General features: G+C 40.8%; 2 protein-coding genes across 20 annotated transcripts in view; one reads left to right on the top strand and one right to left on the bottom strand.

Moving 5' to 3' along the window:
- The window catches only part of KMT2C (lysine methyltransferase 2C), a 168,403-nt gene extending 163,908 nt beyond the window's left edge, over window positions 1-4,495 (top strand). For all 15 annotated transcript variants that reach the window (XM_073002867.2, XM_078378507.1, XM_073002863.2 and 12 more), the window contains 5 exons: window positions 223-391; window positions 836-952; window positions 1,274-1,347; window positions 1,579-1,687; window positions 2,546-4,495. In XM_073002867.2, coding sequence (XP_072858968.2) covers window positions 223-391; window positions 836-952; window positions 1,274-1,347; window positions 1,579-1,687; window positions 2,546-2,638 — 562 coding nt within the window. In that variant the 3' untranslated portion in view covers window positions 2,639-4,495. The remainder of the gene's footprint in view (window positions 1-222; window positions 392-835; window positions 953-1,273; window positions 1,348-1,578; window positions 1,688-2,545) is intronic.
- Window positions 1,694-24,696, bottom strand: part of GALNT11 (polypeptide N-acetylgalactosaminyltransferase 11) — a 36,037-nt gene continuing 13,034 nt past the window's right edge. For 3 of the 5 annotated variants that reach the window (XM_020779757.3, XM_020779756.3, XM_020779758.3), the window contains 11 exons: window positions 23,127-23,453; window positions 20,092-20,215; window positions 18,287-18,453; window positions 17,428-17,553; window positions 15,931-16,180; window positions 13,624-13,741; window positions 12,424-12,576; window positions 9,142-9,360; window positions 8,339-8,443; window positions 7,337-7,474; window positions 5,413-6,677 (listed from right to left, as the gene is read on the bottom strand). In XM_020779757.3, coding sequence (XP_020635416.1) covers window positions 6,546-6,677; window positions 7,337-7,474; window positions 8,339-8,443; window positions 9,142-9,360; window positions 12,424-12,576; window positions 13,624-13,741; window positions 15,931-16,180; window positions 17,428-17,553; window positions 18,287-18,453; window positions 20,092-20,215; window positions 23,127-23,415 — 1,821 coding nt within the window. In that variant the 5' untranslated portion in view covers window positions 23,416-23,453 and the 3' untranslated portion in view covers window positions 5,413-6,545. Of the gene's footprint in view, window positions 4,921-5,412; window positions 6,678-7,336; window positions 7,475-8,338; window positions 8,444-9,141; window positions 9,361-12,423; window positions 12,577-13,623; window positions 13,742-15,930; window positions 16,181-17,427; window positions 17,554-18,286; window positions 18,454-20,091; window positions 20,216-23,126; window positions 23,454-24,696 lie in introns of those variants that run through there. The other 2 variants (XR_002299304.3, XR_013537720.1) reach the window with 1 other exon arrangement.

Raw genomic sequence — 24,696 nt, 5'->3', positions numbered from 1 at the left:
AGCTACGTAGGACGCTTGTGCTTCTGTGTGCTGCTTACAAACCCGGTTGTCGTTGGCTCTGTACGTGCCTGTCTAGGCCAGGGAAGCTGCTTTGTCGCCTATGCTAGCTGGCTTTGAATGTCTGTCTGCCTTCAGTTCTTTTAAACGCCCCATGTGTTAAAATTCAGAGAGATCTTCAGTTCTTCTTCTATGTCTCTTCTGTTCCATGACCTCTTGCTACAGGCCTCATACCCTGAATAGCACCAGCACTTCAAAGTCATTTCAGAGCACAGTTACAGGAGAACTGAACGCACCTTACAGTAAACAGTTTGTTCATTCGAAGTCCTCTCAGTACCGAAAGATGAAGACTGAATGGAAATCCAATGTTTATTTGGCACGGTCACGAATTCAGGTCAGTGAAACACCTCAACACAGCAAAGCATTTTAGTCTTTCAGTTTCTGTCATCGCCTCTTTCAGTCTGAAAACAGTATAAAGTCCATGCCACCCACCATAGTACTTGTCAAAAATATACTGGCAAAGTCACGTTAGTTGCCTCTTTTTTTTCTGGCTAGCTTAGGCTGTAATTCTAAATTCATTTACAATGAATAACCCAGTTTGATCACAAGCCAGGTTTAACCAAGCACAATAAGCCCTGGGAAATCAGGGTTCTTTTCCCTATGGAGAGCGAGCCTATGTGTGAAAGGGAGCTTCTCTGCACACTTTCCACACAAAGGAAGTTACAGATGGGGGCAGGGCTAGGCTAAGCTTGATAAAGTACCCTAACTCTTAAGCTATCTGCAGTAAACACTAGCAGCCCAACATGGAATGTAAGAAATTTAACAACTTGTGTTTTAGGGCCTGGGCTTATATGCTGCTAGAGACATTGAAAAGCACACCATGGTCATTGAATATATCGGAACCATCATCCGCAACGAGGTAGCCAACAGGAAGGAGAAGCTTTATGAATCTCAGGTATTACTTTATGGCAATTTGACCACTGTATCAAATGTTCATGTGACACAGGAAAAAGTATGGGATCTTCTGTAGAGTGAACTGAATGATACAGATGTGAGTACTGATCTGTGACTTGGATCTAAATCTGATAACAGCTTGGATGTAATATAAGAAAAACTAATGTGAATTCTTTGCATCTGTAACACATAAAGTGCCTTTACTTTGGTAAACCAATAGATTGTTCTGGTTTACAAATAATAAAAGGAATATGATCTCTTTTGTCTTTTTATTTTTATTTTACAAATGTGCCTGCCTTTTCTCTTCTTCCCTGTCTCATAGAATCGCGGAGTATATATGTTTCGCATTGACAATGATCATGTCATTGATGCCACACTGACAGGCGGTCCTGCAAGGTGGGTGGCAGTCATTTGGTAAGATGGCCCCCATTCAGTCTCCATATGGTCACTGAATTATAAGGTGGTCAGTTCTTACTGTGTCCTTCCATTTGTTCCATTACAGAACTACTGCTGTAGGAAATACAGTATTTTCCTGAACTTTTATCTCCCCTTAGCTGATATACTGAATTATACTACAATATAACTTTCATTCAATTGTTTTGATCTGTCCTATTCTTTTTCATATAGGTATATTAACCATTCCTGTGCACCAAATTGTGTAGCTGAGGTGGTAACCTTTGAAAGAGGACATAAAATTATCATCAGTTCAAGCAGGAGAATCCAGAAGGGAGAAGAGGTAAGATTTATGTAATTTCTAGTTTTATTTAAATATTTATTTACAGAATACATTTCTTTCCTTCTGTCTCATAGCTCATGCAGGTACTTCATTTTTAACCATTTAATTTTGCTGTTTACTGATCAAATTAACAATAGTATGCATTTCAGTGCATATCTTAGCATTAACACCATATGTAATAGGTTTCTCCATTAAAATGACTGCTGGAAATCTGGAGCAATTGCCTTTTTTTGTCATTTAGGCTTGTAATCCTGCCTCTTTACCTGGGAGGAACTCAGTAGAACCTACTTTTGAACTTAATGTCATAATATTTGCATTTCTCTTATTTATACTTAGAACACAACTAACTAGCACACTGAAAATGACTTCTTGGAATAATTTCACCAGAAACTATTAATATGTGCTTAATTGTGCTGTCGAGTTCTCATGCAGAGATTACGCTGCCCATTTCGTTCATATATGGATATCCGAGTTGTGTTAAAAAAATGATTGAAACACAATTAAAATAGTTGTAGGTTTTTCGGGCTGTTTGGCCATGTTCTGGAGGTTTTTCTTCCTAACACCCCAAAAAACCTACAACCACCATCAGATCCCAGCTGTGAAAGCCTTTGAGAATACACAATTAAAATAATTCCTTGAAGGGATGTAGCTCTCTAGTAGAGCACACACAGAAGATCGCAGGTTAAACACAATGCGGATGAATTTCTAACTCACTGCTGTATTGGTTTTGAATGAGAAAAGGGTGATTCAGCATCAACAACGTAATGTGACAATACATGATTAAATCATGTGTTGTATTTCTGAGAGGGGATCACTTTTATGCTTGTAAGAACCAATTGACAAATACTTTCTTTTCAGCTCTGTTACGACTATAAGTTTGATTTTGAAGATGACCAGCACAAGATTCCATGTCACTGTGGAGCTGTAAACTGCCGAAAATGGATGAACTAAGATGCATTCCTTGCCGTCTCCAAGGGTTGCTCGTCCCAAGGAAGAAGTGATCTTGAGGTTATTGATCTGCAGGGTGGGGGTTGGGTGTGTGTGAAAACAATCACTTCTGTAAGTTTCAAATTCTACTCCAGTGTGAAGCAAGCTGGCAAAACGTGGAGCTGTTGCCGAACTTCCCGGGCGCACAAAGGTGAAATGAATCTCCAGACCGGTCCAGCACTTTTGATTTTATGAACTCACGAAGGAGAAATTGTTGAACTTGGGCAGAGAAGCTATAGCTGACCTGCTGAAGGGCAGTGGGGGCATCAATGAATGTAGACTGAAATCACCAGCGAAAGGGAGACGTCCAAAGTGCTGGCCACAGCCTTACTTATTAAAGGGGCAGGCCCTCTAAATACAGAAAAAAAAAGTTTAAATAAAAGTAGACACCACTGAACAAGGAATGTACTGAAATGACTTCCTTAGGGATAGAGCTAAGGGAAAAATAACTTGCACTAAAATACATTTAAAATACTTGATTCCATGAGTCAGTTTATTGTAGTTTTTGATTTCTGTAAAATAAGAGAAACTTTTTGTATTTATTATTGAAATAAGTGAATGAAGCTATTTTTAAAAGAAAAGTTAGAAGCCAAGCTGCTGCTGTTACCTGCAGAACTAACAAATCCTGTTACTTTGTACAAAAGTGTAAATATTTTGAGGGGGGGAAAGTACAGTATAAAAAAATAGTAATTGACCAAATGCTACCAGACTCTGCAGCAGTTCGGGTGCTTATTATTAAACTTTGATAGGGATGTTACAATATGATCTCATGTATTATTAAACATGTCATTATCATTACTATGGAATAACCAAAATCTCAGTTTGAGAGGTTTTACTTTATTTTTTTAAACTTTAAAGCAGGCTCAGTTGTGCTTTACTAATAACTTTTTAAGTAACCCTTAAGAATGGTAGAAAGCATATATAATACAATTATGACTTTTGTGGATGTCTGGGGAAATTTAGACAGACTGGTTTATTTTATTTGTATTATATTGTTACATCCCTATTTCTTAAATCAGGTTTTTGTGCTTAGGATTTGTGATAACTGTGAATAACTGCTAAAACCATCCAAATTAGAAAGCTGAAGATGTTCTTTTCCAGTAAAAATAGTGAGGATTACACAAACTGTTCAGCGTACACTAAAATCATGTAGTGAAAATAGAAATGTGTAGTGAGAGCGTAATTCTAATACAATAGCTGCCTTCTTTAAAAGTAAAAACAAGGAAAAAATTAGATGTAATTGTGCTTTCAGCTGCAGAACTCTGGCAATAGGGTTTTGGAAAATGTAATTTAAAGATGTGTTTGTATGGATTGTTTTTGTTTACATTTCTTTAAAAAAAAACACTGTTGTGTTTGCTTGTAGAAACCTAATCAACTTTTTGAACCAGGCTAGTTTTTTTATTTTGTACTTTAAATTCTGGTACTGACACTTCACAGACTAAATATTAAAAAAAATGAAGTTTTTTGTGTGCACAGCTAAAGTGAACTGTAAAACTGTTGGTATAATTCAGTGATACAGTTCTGAACTTGTAATGTATATGGCATGATGTATTTTTATCTTACAGAATAAATCAACTGTATATATTTTTCTCTTGATAAATAGCTGTATGAAATTTGTTTCTTGAATATTTTTCTTCTCTTGTACAATACTCCAACATCCTACCAGTATTTGTCCTACAGGTTTTTTCTGTTCTGTAAAATAGTTATCTAATGTTGACAAAAATGAATTTTTGAAGTATACAGAGTGTTATGGGCTTTGGAATTTGTGGAAATGGATTTGGAAGATCAGCATTTACAAATAAAATATTTTACATCTATAAATACTACCTTTATATTTTCATTTCATGATGCTTATTTTGTATTTGGACGCAAGATGATGGTACTGCAGGTTATAGACATTTCAATAAACCAGTGTGGCATAATAGAGTGACAGACTAGAACTTAAGAGACCTGGGTTCAAATCCCTTGTTCAGCCCTGGAAACCCACTGGGGATGGAACTGGTAAAACCACTCCTTAAATATCTCTCTTACCTTGGAAGCTCTGTTACAAAGTTTCTATAAGTGGGTTCCAACTTGACAGCCCATAACACTATATTTTCATTTAATGAAGCTTATTTTGTATCGGGATGTAAATACATCTTCAATATACTTCCACAGAAGACGATCCATTCTCTTGAAGGAATTGTGTTCCACAACATCATAATTTTCATACAGCACTGACCTACCATACCATGACTGAAGTAGCCCTATTAGAAAGTCAAAAATTAATAATAAAGCATAACCTGCCCAGATCATTTTGTATAATAGTTTAGACCTCTGCCTTTTCATTATCATTTTAGATTGTTGCCTTAACACACTCAGATAATCTGCTTTGTTCATTAAAGAGCAAGAGAGTTACACTTCCTAGCCCCCGTCATCTTCATAATCCTCATGCACAACACGTACACATGTTGTGAGAACACAGTACTGGCAATAAAGTACTGACGATGCTTATTTGATGCACACATAACTTCCCCCCAGGAAGGGTTTTCAACCAGATACTTTTCAGAGACAAGAGCAGCAAAGGCCAGAACCCTATCCACATGGGCTGAAAGTATTCTGTGTGCTGGGAGGTTTAAATATTAGAATGAGTAACACTAGAGAAATAAGCTGCTAAAGAGGAAACAATACTGTGTGCCTGTTGCATGTTGATCATTGCTGTCAACCTGCAAAAAGTTAACATTAAAACTAATGCAAAATTCTTCATATAGGTGATTCCCAAAGCTACAAGGAATACCTGTTTTTATTACCAAGATAAAGTTTCTTTCAACTGGTTAATAAAGATACATGCACCACCCAGCTGTGATATCCTTTCTTCACATAGGTCATGTAACACAAATTCAAAACTAATTTTACAATGAATGTCATTCAGTGAATGCTTTCAGTCCAAAAGATTCAAATTTCTAACATTTATTTATACACATGAGCACACATACTAATCTTCATAATCATTTTAAGCATCTGTAGCATACATCAGTTTCTGCTGCACTCTTCGCAACTGAGAACAGACTACACTAACAAAAACTGTAAATGTAATGCTAATTTCACAGGCAGCAACCAAAGGTGCCTTGTGGGAAAAGAAAGGCACTTCTACTTTTACAAGGTAGGCCTCCTGCCCAATTCTAGCAATGATTCATGTCTGCTGCAGTCAACTTGCAAATTCCTAGGCCTTTTTAAGGGTTCCCTGACCTGCAGGAGATGATTGGAGGAAATGGGAGTGCACAACTGGGGAACAAGGGAGACAGCAAAATCTTGCTGCGTAAGGAAATACCCATTCGTCGCCCACTGGATACTGGCCAGCGTCACCAAAATCAAATCTGCAATTACTCTTAAATACTGGATCAAAAATCAGTGATAAAACTTGAACCGGTATGTTAAAACAAATGGACTAACATTAAATATGCCCATGGCCAGGATATATATATATATATATTTTCCAGAATACTTACAATAATTCATATATTCATCCAAATGAAAAAGTGTAGTACCCTTGTCCACAAAAATAAAGGTAGAACAGGCTACAGTATTCTTCTGGCAACTGAAAAATATCCACTTAGTTAAATTTCTTCATTCTATTGCAATGTTCTAATTAATTTGGGAAGTGTTTCCAGATGCAGAGAATTCCAAGGAATGTAATTGCACTTCTACGTATTCGGAGAAACCAAAACGTGACTGCCACAGCTTCTGTCCTTTCTGCATACCACGGTCCATCAACAGCTTTCTAAGTTGGATTTCCCTTGCACGCTCTGTCTCACATACAGCAGCTCGTGTTACAGGTCCTGTGGGTTCAGCCCCACTAAGGGCGATGGAGGAAATGGGCCTTCACAGTTACTCAGCTCTCCAAACGCCACTGCTGAGGGAGGGAGCCATCACAAATTGCCATGGTCACATATCCTTTGAGGCTAAGTGGGTCAACCACCTTCATGCACTGCCCAACAGACACTTGATAGAGACGATTGTTTTTCTGCAGAGATAAAAGTATCAAGAACAGGTGAGGTGGAAAAGCTCAAGATTTTGTTCTGAAAGACTACAAGAAGAAACCTCAGTCTTAAGCAAAGGAGGAAATTTTGCACTCACACCCAGACAAATTCCTGTGGAAGATATAATTGCCAACGTGGAATCAGCATTATATCATCTTCCAGAAGAAAAAGCAGAGAGGAAGTGACTAGGATCCTACAGAAAGCAAAAATCCCCAAAAGCAACATAACAAGAAAGGAGAGAAATGCCATCAAGTCCCTGAACTCAGACCCGGACATCATCATCCTGCCAGCAGACAAAGGCAACACCACAGTAATCATGGAAACAGAAGAATACAAGGACAAAATCAGAGAACTTCTAACCCCACCACCTACAGAAAACTGAAATGGGACCCAACCAACAAAATCACCAAACAAACATACTGATCAAGAGTTTCTCCCTGCACCCCAACGTCCTTCAACGAATCTGCAAGACAGAAGCTCTCCCACCAAGACTATACGGACTCCCCAAAATCCACAAGGACTCAATCCCACTCATAAAGTACATTAACAAACCCATCATTCTATAAGGAAAATGAAAGTGGGAGTTTTACTGAACAGCCCATTTTCATACTCAGAAGTGTACCTCACATTAGCCACCACTCACCCCCAACACCCATTGCTGAGATCCTCCCGATCCATGGCATTTCATCAGACGTGGGGGATCAGAAGTGCGAGTTTCAGACATATCCAAGCACAGAAGGTTGTTTAGGATCAATTCATGGTCTTCATTGTAAAGCCACACCTAAGAACAGAGATGGTCAATTACATTAGTGCTATGTGCGCTAATGAAAAATCTCACCGTTTAATTATCTGCCAAGACGGAAACAGTTTTAACTAAAGAAATATATGTTATGGTTTTATGCCATATCTTGCATCTAATGTTACATAACAGTTTTCAAATTTTATCGGTTGTTTTCCCTCACAGCAGGAGTGAGGGAGTTCTAACCTCCTGCTGGAGTTGAGGACACTGGACTTCAGTCCCCATCATTCTTCACCATGGAATATTATGCTAGGCCTGATGGGAACTGGAGACCCATGATACACAGATGGGCAAAGAAACTTCACTCCTGACTTAGACGAGAAAATGGTATGTATTTTCTATACAAGAGACGTGTATAGAACAGAAAATTCCACTGCATACAGAAATGTTCACCGTGAAGTTGTATTAATTTTGTGGAATATTTCTTATTTCTCAAAACCAGATATAGGTGCTGCTGCAAAAGCCCTTACTATGAAGTCAAATGTATCACATGGGGAAATCATTTCCTTGATAGAAGGCAAGTAGTGATTTTCACACTAGGAAGACAGGGTGTTTCTGTACATTCTATAATACTTTTAGGCTCCCACCTGACCATCACTGATAAAACATTATCTGAACACATGTGTTTGAATCTAAAGTATAAGTGACCAGAGCACTATAGTGGCAGGATGCTCTGGAAAAGCCACCTTTTGTGTTTGATCATGCACACTTAAGACTACCAAGTAAGTAGCAAGTACGACAGAATTAGCAGTCAATAAATCAAGAGATTATTTATATTTATTTGTTTAAAAAATGACAGAGAGATATAAGCAAGTAAGGAAAAAGTGCTAGTCTAGGGCTACTTACCTGATTTTGATCACTGTAGTCACACTCTCTAACCACAACAAGTCCTCCTTTCTGACTTGGGCTGCTTTGGGCAACCAGACATTTATTGCTCTGAAGGTGATGTAACTGTACGGGTGGTAAAAAAAACAACAACACTTAAACTCCAAGAGGACAATGTGACAGAAAGCAGTAAAAGTCCATCGAGAATCCTGGTCATTCTTCTCATATCTTGGGAAAAGGACTAAAGCTAGAAATGTTCTAGTTCAACAGCCTATATAACCAAGACAGAAATGTTTTAGTCTGCAAAAGTGTCTTCAGTCTTTGGCATCCATGGTTGTTTCTCTTCTTTCACTGTAGAACCGTTTCTGACATGCTGGACCCACTGACAGGAATCATGGCAAATGTACTCTCTAAATATACCATCCTGAAAAATTATGTAGTTTCCTGCTAGTTCCAACTTGCTGAGCTTGACTGAAAAAAGCAAAATATTCCAATATAAATTTTCCACATGTATTCTTTGAGAAGTGTCTCACAAAATATTTGGTCACACACAAGACAAGGATGGCCTACAAAGCTGAAATACATTCAGAAAACTCAAGATTCTGTTTAGCTGCACAGAAGTTACTAATTTAGTATTTTGAGTCCAAATATGTGCTGTGAAAATAATGAATTTTCAATGCAGCTCTTATATTAAAATGGATCATTTCAAAGGTAAAGTAGTAATAGTAGTTTCTTTCTGGCCAAACACAGCTATCACACTTCTCCTAGCTACGTTCTTCAGAGCATACATTTAAGAATCTGAAGAGTTGAGGCTACATCCTTACCCTTCCACGCTGCAGAGTTTTTGGTCGTTTCTGCCCTTTGTTGAAAAAGACGGGTGGTTGCCCCTTGGCATTGGGCCCGGAAATCTGCATCTCTGGGTATATATTGTCCAAGTACCACTTAAATGATTTGCAGTTCAATTTTTTTCTCAACTCAATACGCTCAGTTATGTTTCCATAATTCCTTGTCCTCAGTTCTGGTCGTAGAGCAAAATATTGTTCCTACATTGCAGCAAGGTGAGAGTGGTAGAGGAGTATTAAAGATCCGACAATGATTTTAGGTTCAGCATGTTGCAATTTATATTTATGTGAGAATTAATATACACAGCTCAGGAAAAATGCGCACTGATTTCTGAGATTTTTAAACAAGAATAATTTTTGCCTGCCAAATTACACCTTGAAATTCAGTTCCAATCAATAATTACTGAGGCATCTGCACATTTCTGAAAACATGTGGCTGAAAATACAGTGGTGCCTCGCTTAACGAGTGCCCCGTTTAACGAAAAAATCGCATAACGATGGCTTCGCTGCCATCGCTTTTGCGATCGCACAACGATCTTGCCTATGGGGAAAAATCGCTTTGTGATTTTTCCCCATAGGCACTATTTTCCCCCAGCTGAGCGGCGGGAGCTTTGAAGCCCCGCTGCTCAGCTGGGGGAAAATGTCGGCAGTGGGCTGCGGCCTCGGAAGGACCCCGAAGCCACCGTCCCCTGCCGACAATTCCCTTCCGAACTCCGGGGACAGGCTGGGGGGTGGACCGGGAAGCTTGAAGCCTCTCCGCGCCGCCTACCCCGGCCGTTCCCGGACTTCTGGAAGTCCGGGAACGGCCTGGGTAAGCAGCGCAGGAAGGCTTCAAGCTTCCCGATTCACCCCCCAGCCTGTCCCCGCCGCTTAAAGCCTCCTTGCGCCGCCTACCCAGCCCGTTCTCGGACACCTAGGTGTCCGAGAACGGGCTGGGTAGGCGGCGGGGGAGGCTTCAAGCTCCCCGGTCCACCCCCCAGCCTGTCCCCGATGCCGGTAGCCTCCCCCGCCGCCTACCCAGCCCATTCTCGGACACCTAGGTGTCCGAGAACGGGCTGGGTAGGCGGCGCAAGGAGGCTTTAAGCGGCGGGGACAGGCTGGGGGGTGGATTGGGAAGCTTGAAGCCTCCCAGCGCTGCTTACCCAGGTCGTTCCCGGACTTCCAGAAGTCCGGGAACGACCTGGGTAGGCGGCGCGGAGAGGCTTCAAGCTCCCCGATCCACCCCCCAGCCTGTCTCCGCCGCTTAAAGGGTAACCGCAGCGGCTACCCCAGCCATGGCCGGACTCTAGGGAGTCCAGCCATGGCTGAGGTAGCCGCCATGGGTCAGATCCAAGCCGCGGGGGGGAGGGAAAAAAACGGATAATCCGTTCCAGTTGGAACGGATTAACCGGTTTTCAATGCATTTCTATGGGAAATGGTGCTTCCCATAACGATGTTTTCACATAACGTTTTTTTTTTCTGGAACCAATTAACATCGTTATGCGAGGCACCACTGTACTCTTGATTTCCCCATTCCACTCCTGCCAATGAAGATGCCTGAGGGCAAGAAAATTTTGTTCTGACATCATCCTGGCCTTTTGTTAGAGGTGACAAATGGATGAAGAACATTGGCAGGTGTAGTCCAGTAAAAAAGAAGTTGAACTTTGAAACAATGGCAAGAGAAATTATTTGTGAGAACACTGAGACTATCATAAGATAAAGAATATTCAATGTCACAAAATTTAACTCAGAGCAAAGTGTGCTTTTTCATCTTTATCTGTCATTGAAAAATGGCAATGCCTATAGTTACTGAGAAAGGCAGGAACAAATGAAGAATTCTAAGTGTGTAATAAGCTTTCCATGATCCAGAATGCTTGACTTTTTTTAATGTGTGCTCCAACCAATTTCTGGCTGGAGATACAATTCCATAGCATCTTATAGATAGAGGACACTGAACCAGAATTGTGAGTGAAAGATTCAGGACTAGAGATGGGATATTTGTATTCGTCTCAGGTGGCTGGGCTGATTGGTCCCTCCTCCTAGAACTGGGCTGTCCACTTACTGTGTGTGGCCATCATCATTTGTGCCACACCAATCATACAGGTAGCCCGGCCAGGGCTTCCCTGCCTCCCTGCACTGCTGACAAACTCAGCAGCTGAGTAGGGAGACTTGGCATCCCACCTCTTCACAGTTGTGATCAGTAGCATGGGGAGGTGGGGAAGGCCCAGCAGGGCTACTTCCGTGGTTAGCACACCACGAACGATGATGGCTGCACACACCGTGCCATGAGCGGTAAGCGGACAGCTCAGTTCTGGGGCAAGAGTTCAATTGGCCCATCCATCTGGGCTGCCAATATTTATATTCGTCCCCCCTGGAGACAAATATGAATATCTCATCTCTATTCAGAATGTTCTTCAAATGCATAATCAGAGATGTCCACCACAACTCCTTCCTCAATTCTTAATGCACCAGCTATAAATGGGGTGAGGATGCCATGATCAACCGCTCCTGGCCCCCACATTAAACACTCTCCAAGAACAGTGGCTGTCAGCTCTAGAGGAGTTTAATGCTTAATGTCCAGGGCATCCACCTGTTATATGTTTTCTGCTACTACTGATGTGCAATTGATTCTACTGACAACATCCTGTGCCAAAATAAAATACCGGGCTGGATAAAATGTTGTGAAATGAGGAAGAATCCCCTCTCTTTGGAGGCAGTGGACAATTTGAGACAACCTCAAAGGTTGTAGGGCATGCACCCCAGTTCTTGATTCACTTGCACATACATGACCTATGTGAGGTTTAACCATGGCACCTCCTTTTCTCAGAGCCTAGGATAAGACCTCAAACACATACAGCTTATGACTATCGCAGTGCCAGGCGGCCTGCAGCACCTTCACCACTCAATCTCATTTCTCCCATAAACAAGCTAACCCCAAAACTCAGTTCTTCATTCAACCAAATGCAATTTTCACTCTGTTGCTTCTTATATTAAACTATATTTCTTTTTCAACTATTTTAAAGTGTATTCTTCACCATCTTAATGGGACACGTGGGCCTGCTTGGTTGCGGTAGGAAGACAATCACTCCCATATCATGTAATTCTGCCCTCAGATTACATAAACCACTGTAGCAACAAAGTTATTCAAATAGAAGCTTTAGTTCCTCCTACATAGCCACACCACAGCACAGAATCCCATTAGGTTTTTTTCAGTGTAACTTGAGAATGTTTCATGATCTGTATTTCATTTTTCAGTAGTTACTGTTATAATGATGGTAATCTTACCTTATATTCATCCATCCACACATGTGCTAGCCGCAGAGAGTTATGTGCCATGGTGTCCTGTCCGCCTGGTGAGCCATAAGGACGCCTTTTACGGAAGATGTGTCCTACTCTAGAGCATGGGATGATGAAAAGCTTGCCCCCACACATCCAGATCTGCTCAGGAAAAAAAAGAGGGGATAAGTAAAACGCATGTTTACTTAATCACTATCCAAAATATAAGCATAATTTCTAAAGAACACCAATCCATTCATGTGGCTAGAAAGGATTAAATTTTGTAGAACCCATCTTTCTGAATGATCCCTTTTATGAACATTATAATCTTCACAGTTCAATGTTCTTTGCTTCAAATTGTTCCATTCTGCAAGCAGCTCCCCTTGAAATGGTGAATGAAGTGAACCCACAGGATAAATAATTATTATGTCAGATAACATTATCAAGAGGTGAGGTGAGACTGGTCTTCGAAATATCTACGCAGCGTCAGTATCCAGTCCCAGTCTTTTTGATCTATAATGAATGCTTGCCTGTTTTCCTGCACTACCAGTAATTACACATATACCAAAAGATGCAACTTGTATCTTTAGTTCAGAAATTGTTTTCCAACTGTATTCTGTTGATGCCAGAATCTGCAGAGACCTAAAGCAATCCAAATCCAGGCACTCCAAGTACATAATCAAGTTGTTTCTGGTCCACATATCGAATTAACTAGACCACTTATGTCATAATAATATCTATTTGCAACAAGAATACAAAGGATTTAATGTCCCCAAATAATTTTTTTAATTGTATAGTTTTCTAATTACATTTTTATTTCCCTAAATATTACTTCATCTATTCTTAAGAAGCCCTTGTATACAGTGAAGAAAGCAGTTCTGGTACCCAACTAGTATTTACTACATTACAATAGATACTGTCTCTAAAACAAGCTCTTTTCAGAACCAATTATAGTAAAAGAATTTGTGCCTTCATGGAACTGTCTCAGAAATTCAGACTTTTACCTCTGCAGTAATCTTTCTACCTATCTAGTTCTTAGATGAAGCAGTATATTGTACCCAAAACAGCAATACGCCAGAACAGTTCATACTGATCTGGAGAGCTAGAGAAAATTAGCACACAGTGGTAGAGTAACAAAAAACTTCTGTTTTCATAGGAAACATTTGCCAAGAAAAAAAAGACTGTCAGAAGAGAACAAATTATACATACCCGAAATGATATTTCCAGGTTTTCTCCTCCCCAGATGTCCATGCCACTATCATATTGTCCAAGTTCACTGAAATATTCTCTGTCCATAGCAAATAAGCCACCTGCCATAGTAGGTGACCTATAAGAAAACAATTTTTGTAAAAAAAATCATTAATAAGAGGAAAAAGTGAAAATAAAGAGCAGTGGGGAGTGCATGAGATTTATGAGCTGGTTTGAGACACACAAGAGCAAGGGCTGTACAGTATGGAACTCCAGTAACAGGGGGAAGGCTTTAGGACCATTAAACATATGGGCCCATGATCCTTTTTAACAATAGTGAAGTGGAAAGCTCCTCCAACATATTTATGAAGGCTAACAGAAGATGAAGGCTCCAGGGCAGATGGAACATCATCCAGCAATTCTGTCATCTGCAGAGCCACCTGAGAGCCCACAGAACATCCTCCATTTATGGCCAGCTCGGGTTACGGAGGAGTGGAGGTGAAATTGAGGAACAGAAAAGCATTCAGAGAAAAAGATGGCTCCTTGTACAAGTCTTAGAGAGCAAAATGCTCATTTATCCAGGGGTTCTGAATAGGACCTTAAGCTATGGTCAACAAAAATGGAGCAGCAGCTTTACAGCAGTGTTACCTATCACTCTGGAACTTCTTTTCTAGAGTGATTTGCCAGGAAAGCTCACTGCCAGATCAGTATAGACCTATATTTTAGGAGGCATTTAAGAGTGTGATCCTAAGGTCCCAATAGTATTAACTGTGTCAGGTTAGTCCTGTCTTTCCTGCCCTTACACAAGTAGGAGACCTTTCTCTTCAGGCAAGGCTTCCTTTAATTATTGGGTGCTGGACTGGGGGTTTAAAACACGATGATTTGCGTTTTTGTTGCTTTTAAATATGTTTTAGTCATTTTCTCCTTAACATTTTGAATACAATCTTTATTTAATTCTATTTTAAATATATGAATAATTTACTGTTTATAACTTTTAATATTGTGTTTGTAATGATGTAAGCCACCTTAGGTCCTTTTTAAAGGAAAAATGCACACACTATATAGTATAATTATATATAATACAGTGGTGCCCCGCATGACGACGATAATCCATCTCGGGAAAATTGCTGTTTAGCGAAATTGTCGTCATGCAAAAACCCTTTCCCCATTGGAATGCATTGAAACCCAGTTTAATGTGTTCCAACGGGGAAAATACTGTCGTCCAGCGAAGATCGCCCATAGGGAAGCCATTTTGCGAGCGCTGATCAGCTGTAAAAATGGCTACCCTGTGAAGCATGGGTCAGGAAAACACAGGGCAGCCATTTTGCGGAGCTGAAAAAATGGTCTTGCGAATAAATGGTTCGCAAAGCACGGACCTAATTGACATCCAGCGAAAATCCCCCATAGGAATGACTGTTTTGCGAATCGCTATAGCGATCACAAAAAGTCATCGTCATGCGGATTTGACGTTTAGCGAGGTACCACTGTATATAAATAAACATTGATTGCTTTACTGATATGGCCAAACAAATAAAGAAAGAAAATGAATGAAGGATCTGGTTTTAGCCAGATTCTCTAGCAAGTGTTCTAAACAGTGTATTTGTTTTCTCTTTTTCATTTACTGAACATCTGCTATGGAAGGGAGGGGGGAAATGTTGGCCCTTTGCATGTTGTTGGAACTGCAATTCCTAAGAGCCCTAGCCAACAGATGATGGGGGCTGATGGGAGTGGCACTCCAACAATATTTGGAGGGCTACACTTTCCCATCCTTGACTCCACTAAAAGACTTCAAGGACTAGGATCATCTTGCCTCTGGAGAACTTTAACCAGTGTTTTTATGACAGGCAATAAATGTTATATGAATTGGGAAAGAACAGAATTTACAACCAATTTCCTTGTTTAATGTAAGAAAAATGGTGTCCATTAAAATGTTTGTTAGAGATGAAACCCACTAGCATTCTGGCTTTAGCTCTTCAATTCTAATTACATGTTGATCAGTTTTCCTCAAATAAGAAAATATTCTATGATAATGATTTAGGGTCCCTTCCAGCTCTGCAATTCTAAGATTATTATAAGATCATTATTGTACCAACTAGCTTTTGCTTTCTCTTCATTCTTCTTTAATGCTTAAAAGTTATTAGATGAATGTTCAGCCTTATTTTCTTGCTACACATTTATTGCATTTTTAGCCTGATGTCATTCAAGGATTTCATAGTGACACACATAATTCTCTCTTCCCAGTTTTAAATAAAATAGGGATACTCTTTAGCCTATGATGTGTATTACATTCTGAAGGCATTTTGTAACTGATACAAGCAAACATCTTACCTGATGGGAGAAGTGGGCCCTTCAGGGCCTTCCAGTTCTGACACGGGAACAAGATCCCATTTAAAGTGCAGGCCCCAATTGAATCCTCCACGGACAACTGGGGAAGAGCTGTAGGTAAGAGTGTCAGCGCTGATTATATCAATGACAGGACAAACCACTGTTTTGCGTGATTCTTTAATGGGTGCCAACAATGGTTGCAGCCACATCTCATTCACCTCACAATGGCTGTCCAGAAACACAAGCACCTTCCCTAAAAAAAGGAAGCGTGAAGCACATCAAGCATGGAAGCTTAGCAGAGACAGCAGAGGTCACAGAAAACCAGAACATTTATCAATGCCTGAATGTTCTACATTTAAACAAAACAAGAAATTTGTTTTCCCTAGCAGAAGTTTTATTTTAAAATATAATTATATTTAGCCTTATATTTAAACTACAGTACAGACACCAAGGAATTGTGTGCAGACAAAAATCAATCTTTGGTTATAAATCAGTTTTGGTTGCCTCGCTCTCCCATTCCACCTTTTTCACTGCCTGGCCAGAAGGTCCTCCTCCTGCAGGGGTCAGTACCCACAGGGCTAACTTGTGTATAAATCATTGGCTACGCCAAGCAGGCTAATTATAGAAGAACTTGTAGACCAAGAACCTGTAGGCTTATTTACAATGACTGTACACTGGACTTACAAACGTCCTGACTTACAACCATTTCGAGTTGCGACCAGGTCCGGCCGCAAAATTTTGCTTCGATCGCAAAAGCGATTGCAAAACAATGTTCCCTATGGGGGAATTTCGCTTTGCGATGATCGGTTCCCTACTTCGGGAACCGATTCTCGCAAAGCGATGATTTTTTAACAGCTGATCGATGTTTTCAAAATGGCTGCCAGGTAAACAAAATGGCCGCTCGCTGTTTTCTGGGACGGATTCCTCGCTCCACAGGCAGAGAAAATGGCCGCGCTATGGAGGATCTTCGCTGCACGGTGAGTTTCCAGCCCATAGGAACGCATTAACCAGGTTTTAATACGTTTCTATGGGCTTTTTAAAATCGCTTTATGACGTTTTCATTCTACAGCGATTTTGCTGGAACGAATTAACGTCGTAATGCGAGGCACCACTGTACAGAGAAATGAAGGTTGGATTTTAGATGGATCTTTATTTTGCTACCTGTGTGCAGGTGTACATGCACCTGTACATGCACAAGTGAATGTTCTTTTATCTCTGGCCCCCCACACACATCACAGGAATGTAATCTTTATGAGGTTACTCATAGGAGGATGTGACCCTGTGCCTCAAAACTGTACCTACAGAAAAACTAAGGCCTATGGAGCTCCTTGATACTAGAGAACAACAGGACAATGGGAAAGTATCAAAATGTTGGCTAGTGAAAAAACAAGTTATTATGCATGATCCACTAACTACAGTATAGAAATCACAGATTTTAATCTTGAAACACATAAGAAACAATGAGTTTATATAAGTCCAATAAATAAATAAATAAATTACCTGTAGCATGGGAAGCTCCAATCATTCTCCCACGAATAAGCCCTTCTCGCCTCCCATTTCTAACCAGTTTTACATTGCTTGGAAGATTTTTTGTTAGGTAAACAGCCAGCTCTTCTTTCAGATCAGCTAGAACACAAAATAAACTGAAATCAACTTATAGTAACTGATTTCCAATGAAGTTCAAAGAAAGTTCTGCTTTAAATACTTTAGCAAAATAAAGCCAAAATAAAATCAATTGGCATGGTAATATCCCTGGCAGTCTTTTATTATAGAAGGATTTGGTTGTCTTAATCCAAGTGGTAGAATGCTTCTCCAAAATAAGAATAGAAATAATTTAGTTCATATACAAAACAACAAACCACCAACGTGGGTCAGAAAAAAAACCTTAATTCAACTTAACCAAATACACTTAATAGTGTGACAGAGATGACTCTTACGGTCTAAGAATTGCCTTTTTGAACAAAAACTATCTAATTTTGCCTGCAAAGGCATTCAGGGAGATGCCCCTGGATGGCTCACGATAACGCAATGGCCCTTCTCTGTTATTATCATTGAGCTAGTATTAAACACAAGGCCATATTTGCAAAAATGTACCAAAGGGCTCTATGTTACAAAAGCGTATGCCACAATATGTTTGTGAACCTTTCTGCTACTCCAGGATTCCACTATTTTTCCAGCAGCTACTTTTGTCATTGTCACAAAAGCTTCATCTATAAAACAGCTCATTATTGCTCCAGCTCGTAAAGGACAGCAATTATTTGAATGAATTTAAATACAAGCTCTGTCTTACACTAATTCCAAGTCTCCCTAAACCAGCCTGATACAAAGCAAACATATAATATAGGAAGGAGTCTCCCACCTAATTCACTGTTGTCATCCACCAAGATAATTTCATGGAGAAGATGTGCTGGTGTGCGGTCTAGAACACTATGTACTGTCCGAAGCAAGGCAGAAAATGCTTCATTATAGAAACAAATTATTATGCTAGCATGGGGCAAATCATGAGGGTAGTTTTTTTCCTTACACCTGAAACAGAAGAGAAAATGGTAAAGACTATAATATTTTTCTTAGCATACCGATAATAATTCAACCACTGGCATTAACACAATCACCCTGCTGTTGAGAGATTGGGGAGAGGGTGGTTGTGGAGTGTGGGGTCTGAAAGAAACCAGAGGGCAGTTTGAAGGAGACTGAGCAGTGGGGAGCAGTAACAGAGAGAGTAAAGGACTTTGCAGAATGAATTTAAAGCCTAGGAATGTAAAGTTCTTTTAGCACTGTTATTTTAATAAAAACGTATTTGTTCTATACAAGCTGAGTGGTGCTAACTTCAATACCTAAAGACTGTTTCTGTAGAGGGTATTACAAGGGCCTGAGTAGAGGCAAATACACAGATAAATAGGTGCAGCTAAGGGTTGGCAGCAAAAAGAAAAAGATAGGAAATGAGTTAACATGATTAAATAAGATACATTTATTCCTGTGGTGATTAAAATCGATCATTACCTAAATAGTCACTTAAGAAGCATGATGGATAAGAATCAATGATTATTCCAAATCAAATTAATTTAAATCAAACCTACTCAACAAGGGAAGGCTTGACATTAGTATTGGAAAGTAGGTTTAAAAAAAACGCTCAGGTTTTTTTAAATGGCCACTAGAAGGTACAAGGGGCTCATCTCAATCTCCCCTGTTTTTAAAAGTTGACAGACTATAGCAGCCTTTACAATATACAGTGGTGCCTCGCACTGCGACGTTAATTCGTTCCAGCGAAATCGCTGTTGAATGAAAACTTCGCAATGCGAAATTAAAAAGCCCATAGAAAGGCATTAAAACGCAATTAATGTGTTCCTATGGGCTTAAAACTCACCGTTCAGCATTCGTTTCTGACATTCGTTTCTGACATTCTTTTTACCTAGAATGACTGAAAAAACAAACCGGGCATGACCTATGAAGGAGACAATTTTCTAAATGTCAAGTTCCAAAGGGTAGGGGGACAAGTGGGCAGCAAAATTGTCAGGAAAGGATGAAGAGCTACTGTACTACCTTAGTAGGAAAAACAAAGCACTAGAAGCAAAGGGACTGCTGCTTGACAAAAAAAGAGTTTTCATTTCGTGATACAAAATGGCGCTGTTACTTTCCTGGGAAAGTAACATGCTGGTGTACAGCTATGCATATTAGATCTCCTCTAAGGTAGGCTGTCTGGAGTTCTGAGAGATCTTAAACAAAAGAAACAAGATCGCCCAGAAAGCCCTTGCTTGAGAATCTAGCTCTCCCACACACTTACACACATGCAGAAGGAGGAGGAAGAGTATAAAATATTCAGCAGTCCCAATATTCTTCTTTCCCTTCTGCAGGGCTAAGGTATTTACACACGCATACACAGAGACAGAGACAGAAGGAGAGGACCTTAAATCTCTCTCCACAAATCTCACTTCCTGCAAGGAAAAAGAACTAAATTCACCTCCTGAATGACAAAACAGTACAGCTAAACAGCCAGATAATTCCTGGACAGCATCTCCTCTCGAAAAATATAGTTTTGTTATGCTATGTTCCACCCAGGGAATTCTGAACCTAGTCTCTTCCTCCAACCTTCTTCTACCTGCCATCTTAACATCACAGAAGTTTTGAAAGAACCATTCAGTTTCTGGAGAAAATGCAAAAACATACTTCGCATTCCTTGTGTCTGGCACATCTCTATGATATCCCAACCGGTTACTGATAAGCATATTGAAAGCATGCTTCTGATAGCCCAAATCTCTCACTTCCTGGTCTTGTTCATTAAAAATCATACCTGAAATGAAGAACATGAAAAATTAATTCAGTTACTACAGAACAAACACTGACAATTAACAGCTCTTATTTCCAAGTACTGTATGGGGAAGGATTAACAAGTAGTGATCACTGCTTCTTCTTGTTCTGATACAAGAAGAGTAGCCATTGTCTATAAATTCAGCTTGGAGGTTTCCAGGCGCTCCCTGGTGGTAAAGCCAGGTCTAGAGGCACTCCACATGTCAATTGGGGCCAGGGATGGTATTGGGATTTTGCTGTGTTACCGTGCTCCCTGCAACCCAGCCACTTCCCTTCTGGAGCTGGCCGATTTGTCTCCGCGGCACTGTTGGGATCCCCGAGGCTTCTCGTCTTGGGTGATATCAACGTGCATGCGGGGGCAGAGGTTTCTGGGCCAGCTTTTGAGTTCCTGGAAACCATGGCTTCCTTGAACATGTCCCAGCATGTCAACGGCCCCACCCACGTGGGTGGTCACATGCTAGACCTGTCTTTTTCCTCCAACTGCGGCGAGAGTGGTCTGATGGTGACGGACCTTGTGTTAGTCCCCTTGTCATGGTCAGATCACCACCTGATAAAATGTAACCTCACAGTGGCTCTCCCCCCTCGCAGGGAGCAGGGACCTATTTCTATGGTCCGCCCTCGAAGGCTACTGGATCCGGTTGGATTCCAGGATTCCATGAGAGGGATTACGGCTGACCTGGTTAGTGCTCCTGTCAACATCCTGGTTGACAGCTGGTCCACCGCTGCCACCAGGGCCATAGACACGATCGTGCCCAAACGCCCTCTCTGGTGCAGAATTCGCCCGGTGCCTTGGTTTAACCAGGAGCTTTGAGCGATGAAGCGAATAAGGAGAAGGCTAGAGCGTAGATGGAGGAAGAATCCGACAGATCATAATTGGATAGCTGTTAAGGTCGCAACTAACCTTTACTTGAATAAGGTAAAGGCTGCATGTCGATCATTCTTTGCTAACCGGATAAGTGAAGCGTCCAACCAGCAGGCGGAGCTTTTCCGTATAGTGCACGACCTATCCGGAATTGCTCCGGGAGACGGGCCTCCCCCTAGTCTCTCACTGGACCAATTTGCAGCATTTTTTAAATCTAAAGTGGAGGCCATCCGCCGGGAGCTCTCTTTGAATGCAGGGAGTCGAGTTGAGATGTCCAGCGCTCCGTCTTGCCTGGTAACTTTTGACTCCTTTCAGCCGGTAACGCCTGACTCTGTGGCCAAGGTGCTTGATCACTGTCGAGCCACCACCTCCTCCCTGGACCCTTGCCCGGCCTGGCTAATCAAAGCAGCCAGGCCGAAAACAACAGAATGGGCCACAGCAATAATAAATGGGTCTTTCCTTGAGGGCAGGTTCCTCTAGCACCACATTCCAAACAAATTAATTTTTCCCTGTCAGCTTTCTTTACTATCCAGCTTTCAAACTCATACATGGAAATCAGGAAGACAAGAGCTTGGATGATCTTGGTGTTGGGTCTCCAGTGACACATCCTTGATGATCTTTTCTAATTCGTTCACTACTGCCCTTCTAAGTCTCAGCATTCTGGTTTCTTTGCTACAGTCTCCATTTGGATTAATGACTGAAGCAAGATACACAAAATCCCTATTTCAATTTCTTCACTGCCAATGCTAAAGTGGTTTAGTTCTTTATGACTGATAGCTTTTGGAACACAGTTTTGTGGCACTCCTGCAGTTTTCTTTTTCAACCACAGAGACACACAAGGGAAAGCTGGAATATTGCTCTTTTCCATGGCAGAAAATCAAGAAAGCAGAAGAGCAAGAAATAAGTGAAGAAGGGCACACCAGTGTTTTCTATAGTACACTGCCTAGAGTCTTGATAAATAAAAAGTGGTCCCAAAGATACAGCTGGATATGATGGAAGGTGATCAAGTTTGTTCAACCACCAATCCCTGCAAGCTACGCAGTACCTTCCTCTGCCCCACATGAATGACCTAGAAAATAATGTCAAGTGGGTTCTGACACTCTATTTCAAGCCAACTAGCAGATCCAGGTCCTTGAAATGAAACTTATACAGCAAAAAGTAATATTCCTATGTTGTCTGTTTTTCATACAAAACAAAACAGTAACATCTGACCAAATACTGTAGTTGACAAACAGCCTCTGCATACTCTACGCCACGACAAGACAATAGCCCCTGCACATCTCTAAGAGCCAAGAAAACAGCTTTGTCCAATTCTATCATTTTTATTTGACTAACATATTAAATTCAAGTACTGTATTTGCCGGCGTACAAGATGACTTTTTGGCCCTGAAAAACATGCCTCCAAGTGGGGGGGGTCGTCTTGTATGCCGGGTGCACGTCCAGCAAACCCTCCCTCTCTCCCAGCGAAGTCACTTACCTGGTAGTAAGACCGAGTAGAGCCCCGCTCCTAGCCTGGGAACAGCCTGACTCTAGCACTGAACAGCTGACTGTCGGGAACAGCAGAGAGGAGGCAACCATTTTGAGATGCGACCATATGGCTGCTGCCTCTCAAAATGGCTACTGCCTCTCCAAAATGTCTGCCACCTCTCTGCTGCTTGCCCACAGTCTGCTGTTCGGCGCTGATGCTGTCCTTCCAGGAAACCCTCGCTCTCTCCCAGCAAAAGGAACCAGAATCACGCATGCGGAAGAGGGGGTAGTCTTATACAGCAAGTATATAACAAACTCTACATTTTGAGTGGAAATGTTGGGGGGGTCGTCTTATACGCCCAGTCGCCTTATACACCGGCAAATACGGTACTTCATTTTTCATTAGCAATATATATTGGCAATTCTTAAATAAATGTCTGGAACTTAGTGATTTTTAACAAGAGGTTCCCAAATTTCTCCCACTATCTGTAACCAGGCTACTAACATAGAGTTAACTCATATAAAGTGGTCAGTGATAATTTAGCCTGTTAGCAATCAAACATACCCATTTCAGGAGAAAGCTCAGAGTCATCTTTAACAGGATCTTGTATCTCATTTTCCAATGGATTCTTGCCATACCTGCGTTGAGGTTCTAGCGCATGTACTGCTCCATGAACAAACCGAGGATAAATTCTTTTTGGAAATGGCTTCTGAGGTTCAAGCCCCTTGATGGGCACATTCTTGAAAGACTGAGTCTCTTCACTGAAATTGAAATAAATAAAAAGCAGAAGCGTCCAGGTCACAGATGTGAACAGGCAGCCATAGCAGAAATAGCGAAGTGTGACACTTCCCATTGTAATCCTAGCATTGTTGTTGGCACATTTTCAATCCCCTGAAAGAAAACAGAGTGGGAAAGGGTGAGATTTCCAATTATGAAATACTCCTAGCCACTATCTTCTAAAAGCTGCTTTTACCACATTTATTCTTTATTGTAATGACTGAATGCAAGAATGAGAAAATACTTCATCCTAAACTAAACTGTCAACACATACATCAGCTGGTCAGTACCTTGCTTTACCAACTTTCTGTTAAAACAACACTAAGGGTCATCACTGGATACTGAGATTATTTTAAGTGACTCATTAACAGTTTTTCTGATGAATATTAACCACATAGCAAACCTAAGGAAATCTGCCCCACACAAAGTAACATTCTTAGCTGCTGGTGAGCTCTCTACAAGAAGTCTCAATTTTTACAGGTTCAGGCCTAATGCTCCCAACATTTACAGTGGCGCCTTGCAAGACGATTTTAATTCATTCCATCAAAATCATTGTCTTGCAAAAAAAAATCGTCTTGTGAGGTTCCCGTAGGGAACCTCGCAAGATCAATGACATTTATTTGTCTTGCAAAGCATCGATCTCGAGAAAAAAAAATCTTGCGAAGCATGGTCATAGAAAAAACCATATTGCAAGGCACCATACGGATCAGTAAAACCAATCGTCTTGTGGGTTTTTCGTCCCCTGAGGCAATCGTCTTGCGAGGCACCACTGTAGTTTGTTTAAAAGCAGCCAGTTTCATGAAGTAAAACAAATTATCCCTTAATAGTTTCTGGTAACTGTCCCTCTCTGCCATTGATTTAATAATCTGTCACTGTAGCTACTTCAGGCGACAATGGTTAATGGCAACCATGTTTCCACTTGGCCACAATTTGCAAATCTGCTTCAGAACACAGTTAAGATAGAGGGCCTGCAGTCAATCAGTTAGCCTATTTTTTGTAAGCCCACAATCTGGCTGCTAGTTCCAACAATTAAAAAACCGCCCTCTCCTTTCAGACTATTCTATGGTCCTAAGCATTTAGCACAAATAGTGACAGCTACAGAGAAAGAATTGTATAAATATCCTGGCAAGTGAACTGCATTCTAATACACTGCTCAGTAGAAAATCTAGATTCTAAGGCATTAAATGAAGTTAAAAGTTCAAACATTTTCAAATTAATTACTTGAAATATTTGGGGCACAGATCAACTACTAATGTTTAACAGGGTCCTTATTTGAATACAGTAAAGACTAAGCTGGCAACAACAGTTCTGCTTGAGTTAATTCCACAGAGCCAACATATGGACAAAAGTTTTGCTA

This window comes from Pogona vitticeps, chromosome 6 (genome assembly GCF_051106095.1).
Source record: "Pogona vitticeps strain Pit_001003342236 chromosome 6, PviZW2.1, whole genome shotgun sequence".
NCBI lineage: Eukaryota > Metazoa > Chordata > Lepidosauria > Squamata > Agamidae > Pogona > Pogona vitticeps.
The sequence above is the reverse complement of the archived record's forward strand: the minus strand, read 5'-3'. Positions and strand labels throughout refer to the sequence as shown.